At 41.8% G+C, this 21,710-nt stretch overlaps 1 protein-coding gene across 1 annotated transcript in view; it reads right to left on the reverse strand.

The window, feature by feature from the left end:
- The window catches only part of BAIAP3 (BAI1 associated protein 3), a 236,132-nt gene that overhangs the window by 46,305 nt on the left and 168,117 nt on the right, over positions 1 to 21,710 (reverse strand). Inside the window, exons 13-17 of the mRNA XM_069734301.1 lie at positions 15,703 to 15,795; positions 13,925 to 14,028; positions 8,808 to 8,925; positions 6,089 to 6,213; positions 5,909 to 5,999 (exon numbers count right to left, since the gene is read on the reverse strand). Coding sequence (XP_069590402.1) covers positions 5,909 to 5,999; positions 6,089 to 6,213; positions 8,808 to 8,925; positions 13,925 to 14,028; positions 15,703 to 15,795 — 531 coding nt within the window. The remainder of the gene's footprint in view (positions 1 to 5,908; positions 6,000 to 6,088; positions 6,214 to 8,807; positions 8,926 to 13,924; positions 14,029 to 15,702; positions 15,796 to 21,710) is intronic.

Consider the following 21,710-nt stretch of genomic DNA (forward strand, 5'->3'; position numbering starts at 1 on the left):
TTTGTATTATAGTCTAGTGGTTGAAAAATTCCATTTTGGGGTAAATACAATGTTTGGAATTCTTTTTATTAGTATTTATGGGGAAACTAGAGACCAAAAAATTACAATTCTGTCTTGATTCTTTTTAAGGTACCATATAAATAATTTTATTTTTCTATAGATCGGGCTTTCATAGACACAATACCAAAATATGTAATTTTTGTCCCTTTTTCGTTTACTTTTCAACTGAAAAAAGGGGTTTAACCCCTTCATGACCCAGCCTATTTTGACCTTAAAGACCTTGCCGTTTTTTGCAATTCTGACCAGTGTCCCTTTATGAGGTAATAACTCAGGAACGCTTCAATGGATCCTAGCGGTTCTGAGATTGTTTTTTCGTGACATATTGGGCTTCATGTTAGTGGTAAATTTAGGTCAATAAATTCTGTGTTTAATTGTGATAAAAACGGAAATTTGGCGAAAATTTTGAAAATTTCGCAATTTTCACATTTTGAAATTTTATTCTGTTAAACCAGAGAGTTATGTGACACAAAATAGTTAACAAATAACATTTCCCACACGTCTACTTTACATCAGCACAATTTTGGAAACAAATTTTTTTTTTGCTAGGAAGTTATAAGGGTTAAAATTTGACCAGCGATTTCTCATTTTTACAACGAAATTTACAAAACCATTTTTTTTAGGGACCACCTCACATTTGAAGTCAGTTTGAGGGGTCTATATGGCTGAAAATACCCAAAAGTGACACCATTCTAAAAACTGCACCCCTCAAGGTGCACAAAACCACATTCAAGAAGTTTATTAACCCTTCAGGTGCTTCACAGCAGCAGAAGCAACATGGAAGGAAAAAATTAACATTTAACTTTTTAGTCACAAAAATGATTTTTCAGCAACAATTTTTTTATTTTCCCAATGGTAAAAGGAGAAACTGAACAACGAAAGTTGTCCAATTTGTCCTGAGTACGCTGATACCTCATATGTGGGGGTAAACCACTGTTTGGGCGCACGGCAGGGCTTGGAAGGGAAGGAGCGCCATTTGACTTTTTGAATGAAAAATTGGCTGCACTCTTTAGCAGACACCATGTCACGTTTGGAGAGCCCCCGTGTGCCTAACAATTGGAGCTCCCCCACAAGTGACCCCATTTTGGAAACTAGACGCCCCAAGGAACTTATCTAGATGCATAGTGAGCCCTTTAAACCCCCAGGTGCTTCACAAATTGATCTGTAAAAATGAAAAAGTACTTTTTTTTCACAAAAAAATTATTTTCGCCTCAATTTTTTCATTTTCAGATGGACAACAGGATAAAATGGATCCTAAAATTTGTTGGGCAATTTCTCCTGAGTGCACCTATACCTCACATGTGGGGGTAAACCACTGTTTGGGCACATGGTAAGGATCGGAAGGGAAGGAGCGCCATTTGACTTTTTGAATGAAAAATTATCTCCATCGTTAGCGGACACCATGTCACGTTTGGAGAGCCCCCGTGTGCCTAAAAATTGGAGCTCCCCCACAAGTGACCCCATTTTGGAAACTAGACGCCCCAAGGAACTTATCTAGATGCATAGTGAGCCCTTTAAACGCCCAGGTGCTTCACAAATTGATCTGTAAAAATGAAAAAGTACTTTTTTTTCACAAAAAATTTCTTTTCGCCTCAATTTTTTATTTTCACATGGGCAATAGGATAAAATGGATCCTAAAATTTGTTGAGCAATTTCTCCCGAGTACGCCGATACCTCATATGTGGGGGTAAACCACTGTTTGGGCACACGGCAGGGCTCGGAAGGGAAGGCGCGCCTTTTGACTTTTTGAATGGAAAATTAGCTCCAATTGTTAGCGGACACCATGTCGCATTTGGAGAGCCCCTGTGTGCCTATGCATTGAAGCTCCCCCACAAGTGACCCCATTTTGGAAACTAGACCCCCCAAGGAACTTATCTAGATGCATATTGAGTACTTTAAACCCCCAGGTGCTTCACAGAAGTTTATAATGCAGAGCCATGAAAATAAAAAATAATTTTTCTTTTCTCAAAAATGATTTTTTTGCCTCAATTTTTTATTTTCCCAAGGGTAACAGGAGAAATTTGACCCCAAAAGTTGTTGTCCAGTTTCTCCTGAGTACGCTGATACCCCATATGTGGGGGTAAACCACTGTTTAGGCACATGCTGGGGCTCGGAAGTGAAGTAGTGACGTTTTGAAATGCAGACTTTGATGGAATGCTCTGCAGGCGTCACGTTGCGTTTGCAGAGCCCCTGATGTGGCTAAACAGTAGAAACCCCCCACAAGTGACCCCATTTTGGAAACTAGACCCCGAAAGGAACTTCTCTAGATGTGAGGTGAGCACTTTGAACCCCCAAGTGCTTCACAGAAGTTCATAACACAGAGCAGTGAAAATAATAAATACGTTTTATTTCCTCAAAAATAATTTTTTAGCCCAGAATTTTTTAATTTTCCCAATGGTAACAGGTGAAATTTGACCCCAATATTTGTTGTCCAGTTTCTCCTGAGTACGGTGATACCCCACATGTGGGGGTAAACTACTATTTGGGCACTTGCCGGGGCTCGGAAGTGAAGTAGTGACGTTTTGAAATACAGACTTTGATGGAATGCTCTACGGGCGTCACGTTGCGTTTGCAGAGCCCCTGATGTGACTAAACAGTAGAAACCCCCCACAAGTCACCCCATTTCGGAAACTAGACCCCGAAATGAAATTATCTAGATATGTGGTGAGCACTTTCAACCCCCAAGTGCTTCACAGAAGTTTATAACGCAGAGCCCTGAAAATAATAAATACGTTTTCTCTCCTCAAAAATAATTTTTTAGCCCAGAATTTTTTATTTTCCCAAGGGTTACAGGAGAAATTGGACCACAAAAGTTGTTGTCCAGTTTCTCCTGAGTATGCCGATACCCCTTGTGTGGGGGTAAACCACTGTTTGGGCACACGTCGGGGCTCAGAAGGGAAGTAGTGACTTTTGAAATGCAGACTTTGATGGAATGGTCTGCGGGCGTCACGTTGCGTTTGCAGAGCCCCTGGTGTGCCTAAACAGTAGAAACCCCCCACAAGTGACCCCATTTTGGAAACTAGACCCCCAAAGGAACTTATCTAGATATGTGCTGAGCACTTTGAACCCCCAAGTGCTTCACAGACGTTTACAACGCAGAGCCGTGAAAATAAAAAATCATTTTTCTTTCCTCAAAAATTATGTTTTAGCAAGCAATTTTTTATTTTCTCAAGGGTAACAGGAGAAATTAGACCCCAGTCATTGTTGCGCAGTTTGTCCTGAGTATGCTGGTACCCCATATGTGGGGGTAAACCACTGTTTGGGCACACGTCGGGGCTCGGAAGTGAGGGAGCACCATTTGACTTTTTGAATACAAGATTGGCTGGAATCAATGGTGGCGCCATGTTGCGTTTGGAGACCCCCTGATGTGCCTAAACAGTGGAAACCCCTCAATTCTAACTCCAACACACCCCTAAACCTTATCCCAACTGTAGCCGTAACCCTAATCACAACCCTAACCCCAACACACCCCTAACCACAACCCTAATTCCAACCCAACCCTAACCCTAAGGCTATGTGCCAACGTTGCGGATTCGTATGAGATTTTTCAGCACCATTTTTGAAAAATGCGCGGGTAAAAGGCACTGCGTTTTACCTGCGGATTTACCGCGGATTGCCAGTGTTTTTTGTGCGGATTTCACCTGTGGATTCCTATTGGAACAGGTGTAAAACGCTGCGGAATCCGCACAAAGAATTGACATGCTGCGGAAAATACAACACAGCGTTTCCGCACGGTATTTTCCGCACCATGGGCACAGCGGATTTGGTTTTCCATATGTTTACATGGTACTGTAAACCTGATGGAACACTGCTGCGGATCCGCAGCGGCCAATCCGCTGTGAATCCTCAGCCAAATCCGCACCGTGTGCACATAGTCTAATTCTAAAGGTATGTGCACACGCTGCGGAAAACGCTGCGGATCCGCAGCAGTTTCCCATGAGTTTACAATTCAATGTAAACCTATGGGAAACAAAAATCGCTGTACACATGCTGCAGAAAAACAGCACGGAAACGCAGCGGTTTACATTCTGCAGCATGTCTCTTCTTTCTGCGGATTCCGCAGCGGTTTTACAACTGCTCCAATAGAAAATCGCAGTTGTAAAACTGCAGTGAAATGCGCAGAAAAACCGCGGTAAATCCACAGCGGTGTAGCACTGCGGATTTATCAAATCCTCTGCGGAAAAATCCGCAGAGGACCAGAATACGTGTGCACATCCCGAACCCTAACCCTACCCCTAACCCTAGCCCTAACCCTACCCCTACCCCTAACCCTAACCCCAACCTTAGTGAAAAAAAAAAAATTCTTTATTTTTTTTATTGTCCCTACCTATGGGTGACAAAGGGGGGGGGGGTCATTTACTATTTTTTTATTTTGATCACTGAGATATAACCTATCTCAGTGATCAAAATTCACTCTGGAACGAATCTGCCGGCCGGCAGATTCGGCGGGCGCACTGCACATGCGCCCGCCATTTTGGAAGATGGCGGCGCCCAGGAAAGAAGACGGACACCGGCAGGCTCGGTAAGTATAAGGGGGGGGGGAGATCAGGGCACGGGGGGGCGTCGGAGCACGGGGGGGGAGGCGTCGGAGCACGGGGTGGGGGGCGTCGGAGCACGGATGAGGATCGGTGTGCGTGCGGGTGGATTGGAGCACGGGGTGGGGGATCGCTGTGCAGGGGGGGGTGATCGGAGCACGGGGGGGGATCGCTGTGCGGGGGGGGGTGATCGGAGTGCGGGGGGGTTGACTGGAGCACGGGGGAGCGGACAGGAGGACGGGGGAGCGGAGCACAGGACGGAGGGGAGCGCTGCACAGATCGGGGGGCTGGGGGGGCGATCGGTGGGGTGGGGTGGGGGCACATTAGTATTTCCAGCCATGGCCGATGATATTGCAGCATCGGCCATGGCTGGATTGTAATATTTCACCAGTTTTTTAGGTGAAATATTACAAATCGCTCTGATTGGCAGTTTCACTTTCAACAGCCAATCAGAGCGATCGTAGCCACGGGGGGGGTGAAGCCACCCCCCCTGGGCTAAACTACCACTCCCCCTGTCCCTGCAGATCGGGTGAAATGGGAGTTAACCCTTTCACCCGATCTGCAGGGACGCGATCTTTCTGTGACACAGCATATGCGTCACAGGTCGGATTGGCACCGACTTTCATGACGCATACGCTGTGTCACAGGTCGGGAAGGGGTTAAGCTTGATTTAAATGTTGATATTTTTAATTAGGTTTTAAAACATTTCTATTAAATTTTACCTTCTTTTTTCATTCTTGATCCAGTGATCATTTGATCGCTCTTCAGCCCTCTTTCCGAGGGTTCCAGTGACCAATTCTCCTACCCCCATATCTTACGGAATGTTTAACAGTGCAGTGCTAAGTCCAGAAAAGTGTTTCAATGGCTGCCATGTTAGTTGTCACTAGTGATGAGCCAAAGTCCTGGGATAAGGTGTTATCTGAGCATGCTCGGGTGCTAAACGGGTGTCTGCGGCGTGCTCGAAAAATATGTTCGAGTCCCCGTGACCACATCTCTCGCGGCTGTATGACAGGCGCAACACATGCAGTAATTGCCTGTTTGTTAGACAATCCCTGCATGTGTTGCGGCTGTCAAACAGTCGCGAGACATGTAGCCACGGGGACTCAAACTTATTTTTCGAGCACGCCAAAGACGTTCGGTTAGCACCCGAGTATGCTCAGATAACACCTTACCCCATCACTAGTTGTCACCCATCTATTCGAGGATTTACTAAGATGTCCCCTTTACCGTGTGTTCTACCACGAAATAAAAACATTTGCTCACCAAACATGGCCGCTTGGCCATTTTATAGCCTTAATGTCTATATAGACGGATACCTTTAGCACAGTGGCGATCTCCAGATGCAGTTCATTGTGGAAAGGGCACACGGTCTTAAAGGCTTGCATGTTCTGGATCTGGTTGAGGCACCTGCGCCAAACACATGACCACCCCCGAATAGTTAGTAAAGATATGTGGATGATCGGGCCAGTGATGTGTTTCGTTTAGAGGTTTATTACCTTAACATAAATTCCAGGCGTCCGATAACGGTTGTGTTCAGCACCGGGAAGTTGTCCCTCAGTTTCTTCAGCAGCAGGAGACTATATTCGGTGAAGAGGGTGAAGCTTTCTGCCAAATTCTCCTCCTTCAGTAATGGACACAGAATAATGAATGAACATTCTAATAATACTGTATGGACATCGTGGGAGCAATAGATGAGAGTGCTTAAAGGGGAACCCCATTCTCTCTGTCCGCCCCTCTATCCCCTACGAACAATCGCCAGTTGGCTTGCATGTAGTAAATCTGTAAATGGAGCCCCTCTCCCTATATTCTTATCCATCTCTCCATCCATCCTCAGGTGTCAGATCATCATGATATTATGCTGGGGGCGCTCTTTGGTCATCATACAGTGTATGGCGAATGTACTGCATGGGCATCACACTGCATTTTGGAGGCATCATACTACATGGGGGCATCGTACTGTATAGGGGCCATGATATGGGAATGATAGGGAGTGTGAAATTTAAAATTTAATTTATACAATGCAATGCGCAGTGTTAAATGATCACCAACCGGTAACATTTTTGCCATTCGTTGGTCGATTACTAGCATGGTCATACAGGCAGACCGCACTCGAAATGCTCACTGATTGATCTGTAGTAAATTGATCTGTATGCACAGGCTGCCATTGTTCTCAGCAGTATGAATCCTGTTTACACAGAACCATGCGCTGCCGAGAATGATGATAGTTTGTGTAAACCAAAAGATCATTTCACCCAACAAACAAGCATTTTGCATGTTGGTCGGGTGTTTAGTAGCCTGTTTACACTTTACAATTATCGGAAAACGAGACTTCCTAGAAACACTCTTTCATGATAATCCTGCAGTGTAAATGGACCTTCAGGGCCTTCACTAATAGCACTCTGTAGGAGCTCCCACGGACATGACTCCATGATTGAGTAGCCCTTGTCCTATCCATAAAAAATACAGAGGAAAAATGTACGTGAAAAATGGAAATCTGAATGAGGAATGATACCATAAACTCTAGGGTTCAGCGAAATGGCACAATTGTCGAATAAGACATAATTTAATTAGAATTCTAAATGTACAGGTTTCAATTTCTCTAATTCAATGTGTCCGTTTTCCGTTACCTCCTTCAATAAGTCATAATTATTAAAAAAAAAAGGAGGAAAATCTAACCGCGATAGAAAAATGTAATCCATTCTGAATTTCCCATCTAGATCAATTTGTTCTTTTTCTGGCCAAATAGTTGAGAGATGGAGGAAAAACAAACTAAATAAATATAAATGTAGACCTGGCAGGGGATAAATCGATATATAGAGATTCCAGGCATGCTCCACATGACTGTGTACTAAATACGTGATGCTTTACAAACATGTATGATTTGGCGGTGAATTTCCAAACAAGTCACAAATCAAATTTGTGCTGCTGGGCCGATGTTGGATGCAGAGCTCGCTGGCGATGCCTCTAGCCAATACTGCGGATGTGCTGTATATAGATAGGATCTCACCGCCAAAAAGGGAAAATATGGTTTTCAAGGTCATTTATAGGAGTTTCAAAGTTTCAAGTCTCCCTCTGACGATGCATGTATTGGCAGCGAGGGGCACAGGGTTTCGCTGCCAGGGGTGCCCCCAAAAAGCCACTTTGCCTTTGCAGGGAATTAGTATTCAGAGTAATATCAGTGACCTTAACACACTGACTCTCAGCCCATCATGGCAAGGTGACTGACGGATTCTCAGCTAACTCATTATGCAGCTATAACATGGTGTGGGGTGGTACCTGCTACGCCACATAACGTTACATGAAAATGGGGTCCTGGCTGGGTGTGTGGACTTGTGCTGGGAGGGCGCTACGCCCGTGCAGGTCACATGTAACTGATGTTGTGGGTTTGCCAGGACCAGATATTTCACAGTTCAATGAGGGAGACCGCCATTCAACAAAAAAACGCTTTACTGAATGGTAACTTGATCAGGGTTATATACAAGGGATAGTGGGTGCAAAGTCTTATGGACATTTCCTTTACAAGTTGAAGCATTTTCCACACAGTGTCCTTCCGTCGTAGTCAATAGTAGTCAATAGTGTACTCTATGCCTCGTTTCTCACTACTTCACTACAACCGGCTTTGACGCCACAGTCCTGATTAACAAGTGTTGTTTACTTGCTCTGCGATTCCACGTCCTCTTTCCGGTAATGCTGATTGCTCTGAAACCCCCACCCGGGACACTTTCCGCATCCCACCTACTCAGTCCTGTTTAAGGCCCATTACCTTCTGACATTATAAGCTCTAAGTCTCATGGCTAGGCGTTCTCTTCTAGGACCCGTTTCGGGAAGGCCACTCCGTCTATTAGTCACTTATGCTCCGGATCTCGCCATCTCCGTACTTGGTCTCCTCACCTCGGTCACCCCAGAATGTGGCAGTGCTCACCTTGAACCTTTTGGTTCACTCACTATGTACTCCAGGCCCTATCTGACAAGACATGGGCACTTTCTCTGTAACTCATCTCATCCATTCCCAGATGATATAGATAGATAAAAAGATAGATAACCAATAGATAATAGACACATAGATAGATGATAGATAGATAATAGATAGATGATAGAAAATAAATAGATAGATAGATAGATAGATAGATAGATAGATAGATAGATAGATAGATAGATAGATAGATAGATAGATAGATAGATAGACGGATCACAGCTTGTACATAAAGCGGATACCAGTTCTCTTGTACATAAGGTCGGATCCCATTGCTCTTCAATGTTCTTAAGAAGTCCAAGCAGATAACTGTAATCCAGAGGTTGCACTTGGTGGTGTTTGCTGAACGCCTGCCATTTTCTGTTTGAGAGAAATTAAGGTCAGCATAGTTTGCTATGAGTACAGACTTTAAAATTATTACATAAACATTTTTTTTTTAATTCTGTACATACAAGTGCTTCTCACTAAATTAGAACATCATCAAAAAGTGAATTTATTTCAGTTCTTCAATACAAAAAGTAAAACTCCTATATTATATAGAGTCATTACAAACAGAGTGATCTATTTCAAGTGTTTATTTCTGTTAATGTTGATGATTATGACTTACAGCCAATGAAAACCCTAAAGTCATTATCTCAGTAAATTAGAATACTTTATAACACCAGCTTAAAAAATGATTTCAAAATCTGAAATGTTGGCCTACTGAAATGTATGTTCAGTAAATGCTCTCAATACTTGGTCGGGGCTCCTTTTGTATCAATTACTGCATCAATGCGGCGTGGCATGGAGGCGATCAGCCTGTGGCACTGCTGAGGGGTTATGGAAGCCCAGGTTGCCTTGATATCAGCCTTCAGCTCGTCTGCATTGAAGGGTCTGATGTCTCATCTTCCTATTGACAATACCTCAGATTCTCTATGGGGTTAAGGTCAGGTGAGTTTCCTGGCCAATCAAGCACAGTGATACTGTTGTTTTTACACCAGGTATTGGTACTTTTGGCAGTGTGGACAGGGGCCAAGTCCTGCTGGAGGATGACATTTCCATCTCCAAAAAGCTTGTCGGCAGAGGGAAGCATGAAGTGCTCTAAAATTTCCTGGTAGACGGCTGCGATGACTTTGGTCTTGATAAAACACAGTGGACCTACACCAGCAGATGACATGGCTCCCCAAACCATCACTGATTGTCGAGACTTCACACTAGACCTCCAGCAGCTTGGATTGTGGCCTCTCCACTCTTCCTCCAGACTCTGGGACCTCGATTTCCAAATGAAATTTAACATTTACTTACATCTGAAAACACCACCTTGGACCACTGACATCAGTCCGGTTCTTTTTCTCCTTGGCCCAGGTAAGACGCTTCTGGCGTTGTCTATTGGTCATGAATGGCTGACGCAAGGAATGCGACACTTGTAGCCCACGTCCTGGATACATCTGTATGTGGTGGCTTTTTTTTTTCTCCACCAAATTTTTGAATGGCCTTTTCTTAACAATCCTTTCCAGGCTGTGGTTATCCCGGTTGCTTGTGCACCTTTTTCTACCACACAACTTTCCATTAATATGCTTGGATCCAGCACTCTGTGAACAGCCGGCTTCTTTAGCAATGACCTTCTGTAGCTTACCATTCCTTGTGAAGTGTGTCAATGACGCCTTCTGGACATCTATCAAGTCAGCAGTCTTCCCCATGATTGTGGAGTTACTGAAACAGACTAAGGGACCTTTTTAAAAGCTTAGGAGGATTTGCAGGTGTTTTTTGTTAATTATTCTAATTTACTGAGATAATGACTTCTGGGTTCTCATTGGCTGTAAGCCATAATCATCAACATTAACAGAAATAAACACTTGAAATAGATCACTCTGTTTGTAATGACTCTATATAATATATGAATTTCACTTTAGTGATTTAGTGAGAACCACTTGTAATTATGGGGTCAGTCATCTTACTGGTTCTTTTTTTTTATAACAGCATTTTAGAAATAAGCTTTACAGCAGTCACATAGACCATAGACAGCGATATTGTGAAAATGATCATTGATTTTTATAGAAGAGTGTTCTGAGCATGCTCAGTGCATTAGTCACTGGACAGGGTGAGCTTTGCCCATCCCTTATTGTCAATGGTGTAAACCTGCGTTATCTGCGTCCGGCTTTGATGTGATGTATTTTATTGTAATCCTGTCTGTGATGATACCCATTTAAGCGCTATTTTGCTGGACTTGATATTGTGTTCTTAACACCATGTAATGAACATGTCACAGGTTAACAATCCCTTTTTTTAACTCTGAGTTTTTTCCCTCTTTAACCCCTTCCTATTTGTCACTTTTACGCTTTCGTTAATTTCACCTCCCTCCTCCTCCAAGAACCATTTTTTTTTCTCATCCAAATAGTCCTAAGATTGTCTCATGTCGGGCAGGTTGTAGCTTTAAACAACGCCAATTATTCTACCATACAATGTACTGAAAAAAAAAAAATCAGGCAAAAAAATCCAAATGGTGTGAAACGGTGAAAAAAAATGAAACGGAATTCCGCCATTGTTTTTTGGGGTTTTCTTTTCACAACATTCATTATGTAGTCAAAATGGTGATTTTTTTAGATGAGTAAATTATGGTAATACCAATTTTGTATTTTTTGTATTTTTAAGTGGAGAAAAAAAAAAATAGGAACATAAAAAAAATTGGTTTGTGTCTCCATTTTCAAAAATCAGTAATTTTTTTATTTTTTCGCCAATGGAGCCAAGTGAGGGTTTGTTTTTAGTTTGGCAAGTTGAGGTTTCTGCCGGTACCATTTTTGGGGTATTAACAACTTTTAATTGCTTTTTATTGTATTATTTTGGATAGGTGTGGTAAAGGAAAAACAGCAATTCTGGCAATTTTTGTTTAATGGCACAGACAAGAAAAATCCCATAAGAGAGTAAGTAATCCATTTTAGCTCCACATACATCCTAATTCCCGGTAATTTTTCACATTATACCGTTCTTTAATCATAGCGACTTGACATTTTTGAGACAAAGTAACTTGAGGTCTAATAATAAAACTCCAGAGTGTTTAGTGGGAGATGGTAAGAGCCCTTCAGGTTCACAGATCAATAAGTATCAAGCTTTGCTCTTAGAGAGGATTAGATGAATGTGCCAGCGCTCTGCCCGTTATGCCGCACTATGGGAATCAATGGCCTCTGACATTTCCTTTCACCAGCTTTAGATGCCATTCAATGACTTTAATAAAAGCTCCACACATGATCTTTGGAACGGAGACAAGATATACTTTCTAACAATATAAAATGTTCAAAGCAAGAATCAGTCAAGTATCTATGTGATCAGCAGTTCTCCTGAAATTACTTCGTGCCTCAATGCCAATGTGTCACCCGTAAAGCAATTTTTTTTTTAAATTGAGCTTTTACCTACTAAAGTCATATTCTCCCTCCTATGAATCCATCAGTACAACCTGCCCGTAATTTATTTCTATTTATCTTCTCCCTCCTTTCTTACAATCTATTTTAAAGGGAAACTCTCACTGAGTTTCTGCCACCAAATCTGAGAGCAGCATAATTTAGGGATGGACAACTTGACTCCAGTGATGTGTCACTTACTGGACTGCTTTCTGTAGCTGGAGAATAATCACTTGAAAATTAGTGATCCCTGTATATCCACACCTGCACTGCTGATTGGCAGCTTTCTGCCTATGCACTGTGCTCACAGAAAGCGGCCAATCAGTGGTGTGGGTGGAGCTATGCGGAACTCAGAATTCAGAGAACTGGTAGATCTGCAGCAGATAAAACAGTGAATTTATTAGCAGCCCAGTAAGAGACACATCACTGGAATCAGGGTCTCTGCCCCTACATTATGCTGCTATCAGATGGGGCAACAAAATCCCGGTGACAGATTCGCTTTAACATATGGTAATAGAGAAAGTTCCAAAGTTTGTATAAAAGTAGCAAACCCTGTTCTGGATTTTACCGTTAGCTACATAATTGGCATCCCGCATTTGCAACCAATTTTATTTATTGTATTATTATAAAAATTGAATCACATTCATTATTCTTGAAGACGAAGCTTGTATATTCTGATCCTACCATCACATTTCCTTTCACTTGTCCTCTACTTCTCGTTATTCTCTGGATGACAATGGAAATGAGTGCGACAGCAGGATCAGACTACACACGGTTTATTTATTCTGTAACCATGGCAACATTTGTTTAGTTTTTATTTTAAATGCATGAGAACTATTGCCAGCAGGTGTGTTGAGGAGTTTTCTCAACACAGCTTATTGGATTCCTCCTTGCCAAGGGGTGGTGAGTTCCCAATGATTGACAGTTTGTGATGGTAAAAAAAACTGGGGAGAAAGTAGCGCAAATAGGGTATTATCCGACAAACAATTACAATAGTTATCAGATTATGCTAACCTGATCCATAATTTTATGAAGTTAAAAACGTTGCTGAGCTGCTGTGGATCCATGGGTTGTGAAACCGATAAAATTAAGATATGGAGAATTTGTTGATTCTTTTCGCACTGCCAATTATTGAAGACGGCAAGTCTAGTTTTAATCAATGCATTTCGAAGTGACACACACTTCTTCCTGGTGGCATGGCTGAGCCACTGGCCCAGACTGTGAACTCTCTGATGCTGCTGACAGAGGCAATCCTGCTAATTTCAGAGCAGCGCTGGCAAGCTGTATAGCAAGGAGCTTGGCAGCGCGCTCTTTGCCTAGGAGACTAGCCAGTGCTGATAAACTGCATAGATGGCTGGTAACCTTCAGCTGTAAACTATAGAGTTAAAAATCCCTCCGTTCTTAACTCCTAATAAGAGGTATATTGCACAGTTGCTTGTTTTTTAACAGTTTGCAATTTTTACCAATTTAGGAAGATGAGACAATTGTCTTAAAGGCCTGACATACGTCAACACTTTTTGTCAGTCGGATTTTAATCTGGATCCAAAATAATGCTTGATGTTTTTCTCTTATTTGAGATGCTGGACTTGTTCTATCTGGCAGGAACTTTGCTAACCTGTATGGTGTGCATCTGAACTGCCTACAAATGAACTGAACTGGGATTCTAAGTATGGTCTGCATTGGGCCAGTAGATACAAAATGGTAGCAGATGAATAGGCTTCCAAGCTGCCTTTTTGAGTCAGAAAACGTCTAGCAAGAGCCAAGAGGGGTCCTACAACAACGTGCCCTCCATCCCTGACGAATATGAAAGTGTCCACATTAGGGGTCGGAGAAATGCTCTAGTAAAAAGACAGATTTGTGTAAAAGAAAAATCAAATTTCAGGTTACCGGGGAGCAGATAACATTTTTTACTCTGCATTTAGACAGGTTCAAAATACAGAATATGGTCTGGAGTAGGCTGAGAAGAACAAATTCCCAATACTTACATGACGGACTGTTGTAGAAATGAGATGTCCGTCTGCATGCTATGGTGTGACATTAGCGTGTACGCGTGCTTGCTCACTTCCCCCTTCCAGTTCCAAAATTCAACCTGAAACAATAAATTACTCCATTACTATAACACACAGTCTTCAGCACTGGCCACAGGGCACCACAGTCACAAGGTGATCATTTGTATACGGCTAGCAAGAATAGCTGAAAACTTATCCTCACCTCCTACCCCAGTGCTGGTCCAGTGACGGCAAACTCAGGAGCTGAAGTCATTCGAGAAGGTGTAGTCCAAGTAGTGGACAACCCCTTTATATAATTTTACTTAAAAAAAAATTCCCTTCTGGTGGAATGGTCATGGGAGCAGGTAGTGGATTTTCTGCTCTGGTTGGCAGAACTAATTATTGCTTGCTAAATAAAAGGTTATTCCCTTGTTAGCAAGTCATCATCTATCCACAGGCTCCTGAGAACAAGGCTCTGATGAACGAAATATTGGCCGCCACTTGAGCCCCATTCATTGTCTATAGGACTGTCATGAATTATAGTGCTATCGCAATAGTCCCACGGACAATGAATTGAGTGGAGGCATGCATGAGCCTTGTTCTCGGGATTGGTTGGATGATCAGGAATTAGCAAATTATCACCTATTGGGCGTTAAAGAGTAATTGTACGTAATATATCTTATCAGAGAAATCTGCTTCTTCTCTTCTTGCACTGATCTTTTCTTTTCAACGCAGGGGTGAAAATCTGTATGAAGACAGACTTTTTCATTATTAATATAAAAGGGGACAGTTGGTGCTTTTAGAAATCTATGGAGGGGGAGGAGCCAGAGGCAGTGACAGACATTCTGCTGCAAGTTACCCTGAAAGGACAGTGATAGTTCTCCATAGATGCTAATGAGCACCAACTGTCATCTCCTATCTCAGTAATGAGAATATCTATACTCACTGAAGACAGATTTTACCCATAAATTGTGAATTTTGAAAATTAAAGATCAGTCCAGGAGAATAAATAAGCAAATTTATCTAATAAGATATATTATTAAAGGAAATGTGTCAGTCGAATCAATCCTCTTAAGCCTTCTCTATGGGCACGTATGTCATAAAAAGTTGAATAACCTTGATATTTGCAATCCATTGTCTTATTCCAGAGAAATCCTTGTTTTTTTAATATGCAAATGAGCTGTCAAGATCTATGGGTGGGACATAGATCTCCCTGAGTATTTGCATCCAGAACTTATTGCAAAATTAAAAGGGGCGTTAGTACTGTAAGACATGTCATGACTGACAGTCTGCTCTCCTAATCTATGTGTCTTACACTAGTAAAGTTTCATTTAATATTAGCCCTGGGGGCAGACTCCCGGGGAGATCTATGCCTGGCCCATAGATCTTAACAGCTCATTTACATATTAAGAAAAATGTGGATTTCTCTGGAATAAGATGTCGGATTGCAGACATCAAGGTGTCATTTTATTCAGCTTCTTATGACCTACATGCCCATATAGACGGTTTAGGAGGGTTGAACCTACTGAAAGGTTTCCTTTAAGCTTCCATATGTACTATTGATTTAGGAAACTAAAATTAAAGATACGTTTACTCTTTGCTTAAAAGCTCTGACGCAGAACCCAGAGTAATTAGAGAACGAGTGGATCCTGACGTCAATTTCTGCCTGGATGACATGCTCCAAGCCGAGACATTTATTAATAAAACTGGTGTCGGTCACTTTTCTACTTCACAGCTCCAGTACGATGGTGAAGACGAGGTTGTTGTCCGCTCACCTCTGTCTGCTTGTGTTCGTACTGTAGCAGCTGGGCGAGTAGCATTTCGTGAATCACCGCGCCAGATGCCTTCTTGCTCAGCGCCGTGTCTCTCTGCAACACATTTGTTAATTCAGACATTCATTCCGTGCTATAATATTTGCAGAATTGGATTACAGCTGGGACCTGCTTCCTAGGAAAACACGAGCCGATCAGACGTTTAACTCCCGCATCAAATCATTAAGAGCATTATTCAAACCGCGGACGCGTCGAGTCAAGCGCGGATTAAGGTGGCGCAAATGGAACGAGAGCATACATGGCGGGTACGGCCGCATCAATCATCGTTTCCTCGCTCTACGATGACATGGAGCCGTGCGTTACTCCTACCAATACTTTATACCGACACAGATAAAGACAAATTATTTCCAATTAATGTTTATTCTATAGGTGAATAAAACATCAGGAGTGCCTAAATTACAGCGTCAGCCCCGCTGCTCATATCCGCCATCGTCTGTCAGTATAATAACACGTTGTGATATAGGGTAAAACTAATATGTGATTTATGCCCACGAATAACATTTGTATAAACAGGAAAACACAGCAGGTAATTGCAAATTTTCTAATACCACCCCATACACTTTGATAATAAATTCCTATGAAGGATGGGGGTGTGCAGCTGCCACTTTTCACTGGTTGGAAGCAGCATGATCGGCCATGAATAGCAGTCATGCGGAATATCATTTTCCCTTCTGATGTCTAGGCCCAATAGAACATTTATATCACTGATCTGCCAATTGGAATGTAATAGGGTTTAAGAAAATATTCAGTTCTTAACACCATTTAATGTAATTCAAAGTTTTAACATTGTGTGCAAATTAATTGGAAAACAAAATTAGATAGTAAAAATTTTGACAGCTTGCAGTCACCACTAGGGGGAGCTGCATACTGTTTTATTATTGCATTTAATGTGGGAATTGTATGCAGTAAGCTCCCAAGCTCCCCCTAGTGGCAGCTGCACACTGCCAGAATTTAATAAGTTAACCTCCTAGCAACATCTGACGTATATTTATAATGGATGTTTGCACTTAGTATATGGAGGGGTCTCAGGAGCTAAGAATAACTGCTGCAATGGGAGTTAGCCTCTTAGATACTGTTTTCAATGGTGACTGGTTAGGAGGTTATGAATGGGGGGCCGATGGGTTGTTATGGTAGACCCTCCCATGTCTGCTATGTTATTATACCCATGTGCTCCAGCATGTCTACTGGAGTTATACAATAGACTGCATAAGAGATCACAAGTTCAAGTTCCCTAAAAAGGAGTAATAAATTATATATATACAGTGGGGCAAAAAAGTATTTAGTCAGTCAGCAATAGTGCAAGTTCCACCACTTAAAAAGATGAGAGGCGTCTGTAATTTACATCATAGGTAGACCTCAACTATGGGAGACAAACTGAGAAAAAAAAATCCAGAAAATCACATTGTCTGTTTTTTTAACATTTTATTTGCATATTATGGTGGAAAATAAGTATTTGGTCAGAAACAAAATTTCATCTCAATACTTTGTAATATATCCTTTGTTGGCAATGACAGAGGTCAAACGTTTTCTGTAAGTCTTCACAAGGTTGCCACACACTGTTGTTGGTATGTTGGCCCATTCCTCCATGCAGATCTCCTCTAGAGCAGTGATGTTTTTGGCTTTTCGCTTGGCAACACGGACTTTCAACTCCCTCCAAAGGTTTTCTATAGGGTTGAGATCTGGAGACTGGCTAGGCCACTCCAGGACCTTGAAATGCTTCTTACGAAGCCACTCCTTCGTTGCCCTAGCGGTGTGCTTTGGATCATTGTCATGTTGAAAGGCCCAGCCACGTTTCATCTTCAATGCCCTTGCTGATGGAAGGAGGTTTGCACTCAAAATCTCACAATACATGGCCCCATTCATTCTTTCATGTACCCGGATCAGTCGTCCTGGCCCCTTTGCAGAGAAACAGCCCCAAAGCATGATGTTTCCACCACCATGCTTTACAGTAGGTATGGTGTTTGATGGATGCAACTCAGTATTCTTTTTCCTCCAAACACGACAAGTTGTGTTTCTATCAAACAGTTCCAGTTTGGTTTCATCAGACCATAGGACATTCTCCCAAAACTCCTCTGGATCATCCAAATGCTCTCTAGCAAACTTCAGACGGGCCCGGACATGTACTGGCTTAAGCAGTGGGACACGTCTGGCACTGCAGGATCTGAGTCCATGGTGGCGTAGTGTGTTACTTATGGTAGGCCTTGTTACATTGGTCCCAGCTCTCTGCAGTTCATTCACTAGGTCCCCCCGCGTGGTTCTGGGATTTTTGCTCACCGTTCTTGTGATCATTCTGACCCCACGGGGTGGGATTTTGCGTGGAGCCCCAGATCGAGGGAGATTATCAGTGGTCTTGTATGTCTTCCATTTTCTAATTATTGCTCCCACTGTTGATTTCTTCACTCCAAGCTGGTTGGCTATTGCAGATTCAGTCTTCCCAGCCTGGTGCAGGGCTACAATTTTGTTTCTGGTGTCCTTTGACAGCTCTTTGGTCTTTACCATAGTGGAGTTTGGAGTCAGACTGTTTGAGGGTGTGCACAGGTGTCTTTTTATACTGATAACAAGTTTAAACAGGTGCCATTACTACAGGTAATGAGTGGAGGAAAGAGGAGACTCTTAAAGAAGAAGTTACAGGTCTGTGAGAGCCAGAAATCTTGATTGTTTGTTTCTGACCAAATACTTATTTTCCACCATAATATGCAAATAAATTGTTAAAAAAACAGACAATGTGATTTTCTGGATTTTTTTTTCTCAGTTTGTCTCCCATAGTTGAGGTCTACCTATGATGTAAATTACAGACGCCTCTCATCTTTTTAAGTGGTGGAACTTGCACTATTGCTGACTGACTAAATACTTTTTTGCCCCACTGTATATATATATATATATATATATATATATATATATATATATATACACACACATTTACGCACACAGATATATACACATACATATACATACATCATATAAAAAATATATTTGCCCCCTCCCCCCCAAAAAAAATAATAGTCTAAATTTCCCATAGTCAAAATAGAAAAATCTAAAAAAAAAACAACATATGTCTAATTGTCTGAACCAATAAAATATGCAAATATTTATTCTATATTCTGAGGACTAAGACAGAAAAGAAATCAAAATAGCAGAAACTCTGTTTCTGATCACGTCGACTTAAAAAAAAAAAGGAATAAAAAGTAATCAGAGAATCATACGGGCACCAAAATGGTGCCAATGAAAGGTACATTTCACCTTGCAAAAAAAAAATGCCTGAAAATATAATATTCTAAAAAACAAAACTTTATATCAACTGAAGTCAAATCAAATTTTTTCCAATAAAAAAAAAAAAGTTGGCTAACTTTGGTGTCATCATTTCAGATTTTGGAAAACACTGGTCTCCAGGTTGCAGTTTATTTTGAAGAAACGAACAAGCTGTACTTTCCTCCCCCTCCCTGGGTCCGGCTCTGAGTCCTGGTGTCAGTTATTGTCTGCAATGCTGACATCACATTGACAGCGCTGCAGCCAATCAGTGAGTTTAGCGACTCAGTTGCTCTGTTGATGTGACTTCAACGATGCAAACAATAACTGGGAGCAGTGATGGAGACTCAGTACTGGACAGGGTGTGGGCAAGTAAAGCACAAGAAAAAATAAGAAAAAGGAAAGAGACTTTTTTTTAATCAGAAAACCACTTTAATTATTACTGGGGTCTGACCTCTAGAGCCCCCCATGATTTAAGGAATGGAATGCCAGCAGCATTGATGGCGTGCCCTGGGGCGTTCCCTATCACCCAGTTGCTGCGTGTTCTCCTTCAGTCTCAGGATTGAGGGTTGGATCCCAGTGATTCCAATTTCAGAAAGTGATGGTCTATTGTTGAGGGTCTGACAACTTGGCAGTCCCATCAATCCAGAAAATGAAGAGGCTGCTGCACTAAGTCAGCTGTGCATTTGCCAATCAGTAATGAGATGGAACACTCCCTTTAACTAAGGCTGTGTAGATCTGGAAGCTCCAGCTCCTATGAAGATGCATCTTTAACAGGCAGAGAATTTGGATCCTAAAGATATATGTACAATGCAATAAGCCATAGAATGGCAAAGTACTAAGATGCACGATATGTAACATATGTTATGGGGTCTGTCACTCCAAAAAATGCATTTTACAAGTTACTGTATATATGGGATCTAGACCTTCTGGAATTCTAAATACATTGCAGTATGTAAAGTACATTTTTTATTGACTCCTAAAAGAGGAAATAAAGGATGTCAACGCATTAAAGGAGTCTACATACCACTACCGCCTATACATGACCCCCGCCTTTGCCTTGTGGACACTCTGCATGTTATTGCGTCAATGTTGTGACACCTTTCTACTAAAAAACGAGACCAGCTCTTTTATTAAGCACTTTTCAAACTTGGTTGCCGATCGTCAACGTCTCTATTTTACAAGCTTGGGAGATTTAATTAAAAAGTCATGTAATCCCCGGAGACGAACACAGATCTCATGTTTACGATAAGCTCATTTTCTTGTCAATCTTTTGTGGAAATAGCTGCACAGGAAAAACAGATTTTTTTTCCGTGATAAAACTGTTTAGCGGCTCTAATGATTAACATTTGTTATTCGCATTTCCACTTAAATGAGTTTCCTCAAAATGTGAGATGGTTCTCAGTTCCACTAACGAACTTCCCGACAATTAATGATCTTGTAGCCAGATAAGCCAGTTAAGTTAATTGTTAGATGGTCATTGTTAGGATGATCTTGTGGCCAGATAAGTTACTTAAGGTCATTGTTAGGTGGTCATTGTTAGGATGATTTTTTTTGGCCAGATCAGCCAGTTAAGGTCATTGTTAGGAGGGCCTTGTTAGGATGATTTTGTGGCCAGAAAAGCCAGTTAAAGTCATTGTCAAGTGGTCAATGTTAGGATGATTTTGTGGTCAGATAAGACAGTTAAGGTCATCCTTAGGTGGTCATTGTTAGGATGATCTTGTGGCCAGATAAGCCAGTTAAGGTCGTTGTTAGGTGGTCATTGTTGGGATGATCTTGTGGCCAGATAAGTCAGTTAAGGTCATTGTTAGGTGGTCATTGTTGGGATGATCTTGTGGCTAGATAAGCCAGTTAAGGCCATTGTTAGGTGGTCATTGTTGGGATGATCTTGTGGCCAGATAAGTTACTTAAGGTCATTGTTAGGTGGTCATTGTTGGGATGATTTTGTGGTCAGATAAGACAGTTAAGGTCATCCTTAGGTGGTCATTGTTAGGATGATCTTGTGGCCAGATAAGCCAGTTAAGGTCGTTGTTAGGTGGTCATTGTTGGGATGATCTTGTGGCCAGATAAGTCAGTTAAGGTCATTGTTAGGTGGTCATTGTTGGGATGATCTTGTGGCTAGATAAGCCAGTTAAGGCCATTGTTAGGTGGTCATTGTTGGGATGATCTTGTGGCCAGATAAGTTACTTAAGGTCATTGTTAGGTGGTCATTGTTGGGATGATCTTGTGGTCAGATAAGACAGTTAAGGTCATTGTTAGGATGATTTTGTGGCCAGAAAAGCCAGTTAAAGTCATTGTCAGGTGGTCAATGTTAGGATGATTTTGTGGTCAGATAAGACAGTTAAGGTCATTGTTGGGATGATCTTGTGGCCAGATAAGTCAGTTAAAGTCATTGTCAGGTGGTCAATGTTAGGATGATTTTGTGGTCAGATAAGACAGTTAAGGTCATCCTTAGGTGGTCATTGTTGGAATGATCTTGTGGCCAGATAAGCCAGTTAAGGTCGTTGTTAGATGGTCATTGTTGGGATGATCTTGTGGCCAGATAAGCCAGTTAAGGTCATTGTTAGATGTTCATTGTTAGGATGAGCTTGTGGTCAGATAAGCCAGTTAAGATCATTGTTAGTTCTTATACCAGAACTCACAACACATAATGGAATCCACTACCTGATGAAAACCACAGTCAGTCAGACTCCAAATCACATACA

Source organism: Ranitomeya imitator, chromosome 7, assembly GCF_032444005.1.
Source record: "Ranitomeya imitator isolate aRanImi1 chromosome 7, aRanImi1.pri, whole genome shotgun sequence".
Taxonomy (NCBI): domain Eukaryota; kingdom Metazoa; phylum Chordata; class Amphibia; order Anura; family Dendrobatidae; genus Ranitomeya; species Ranitomeya imitator.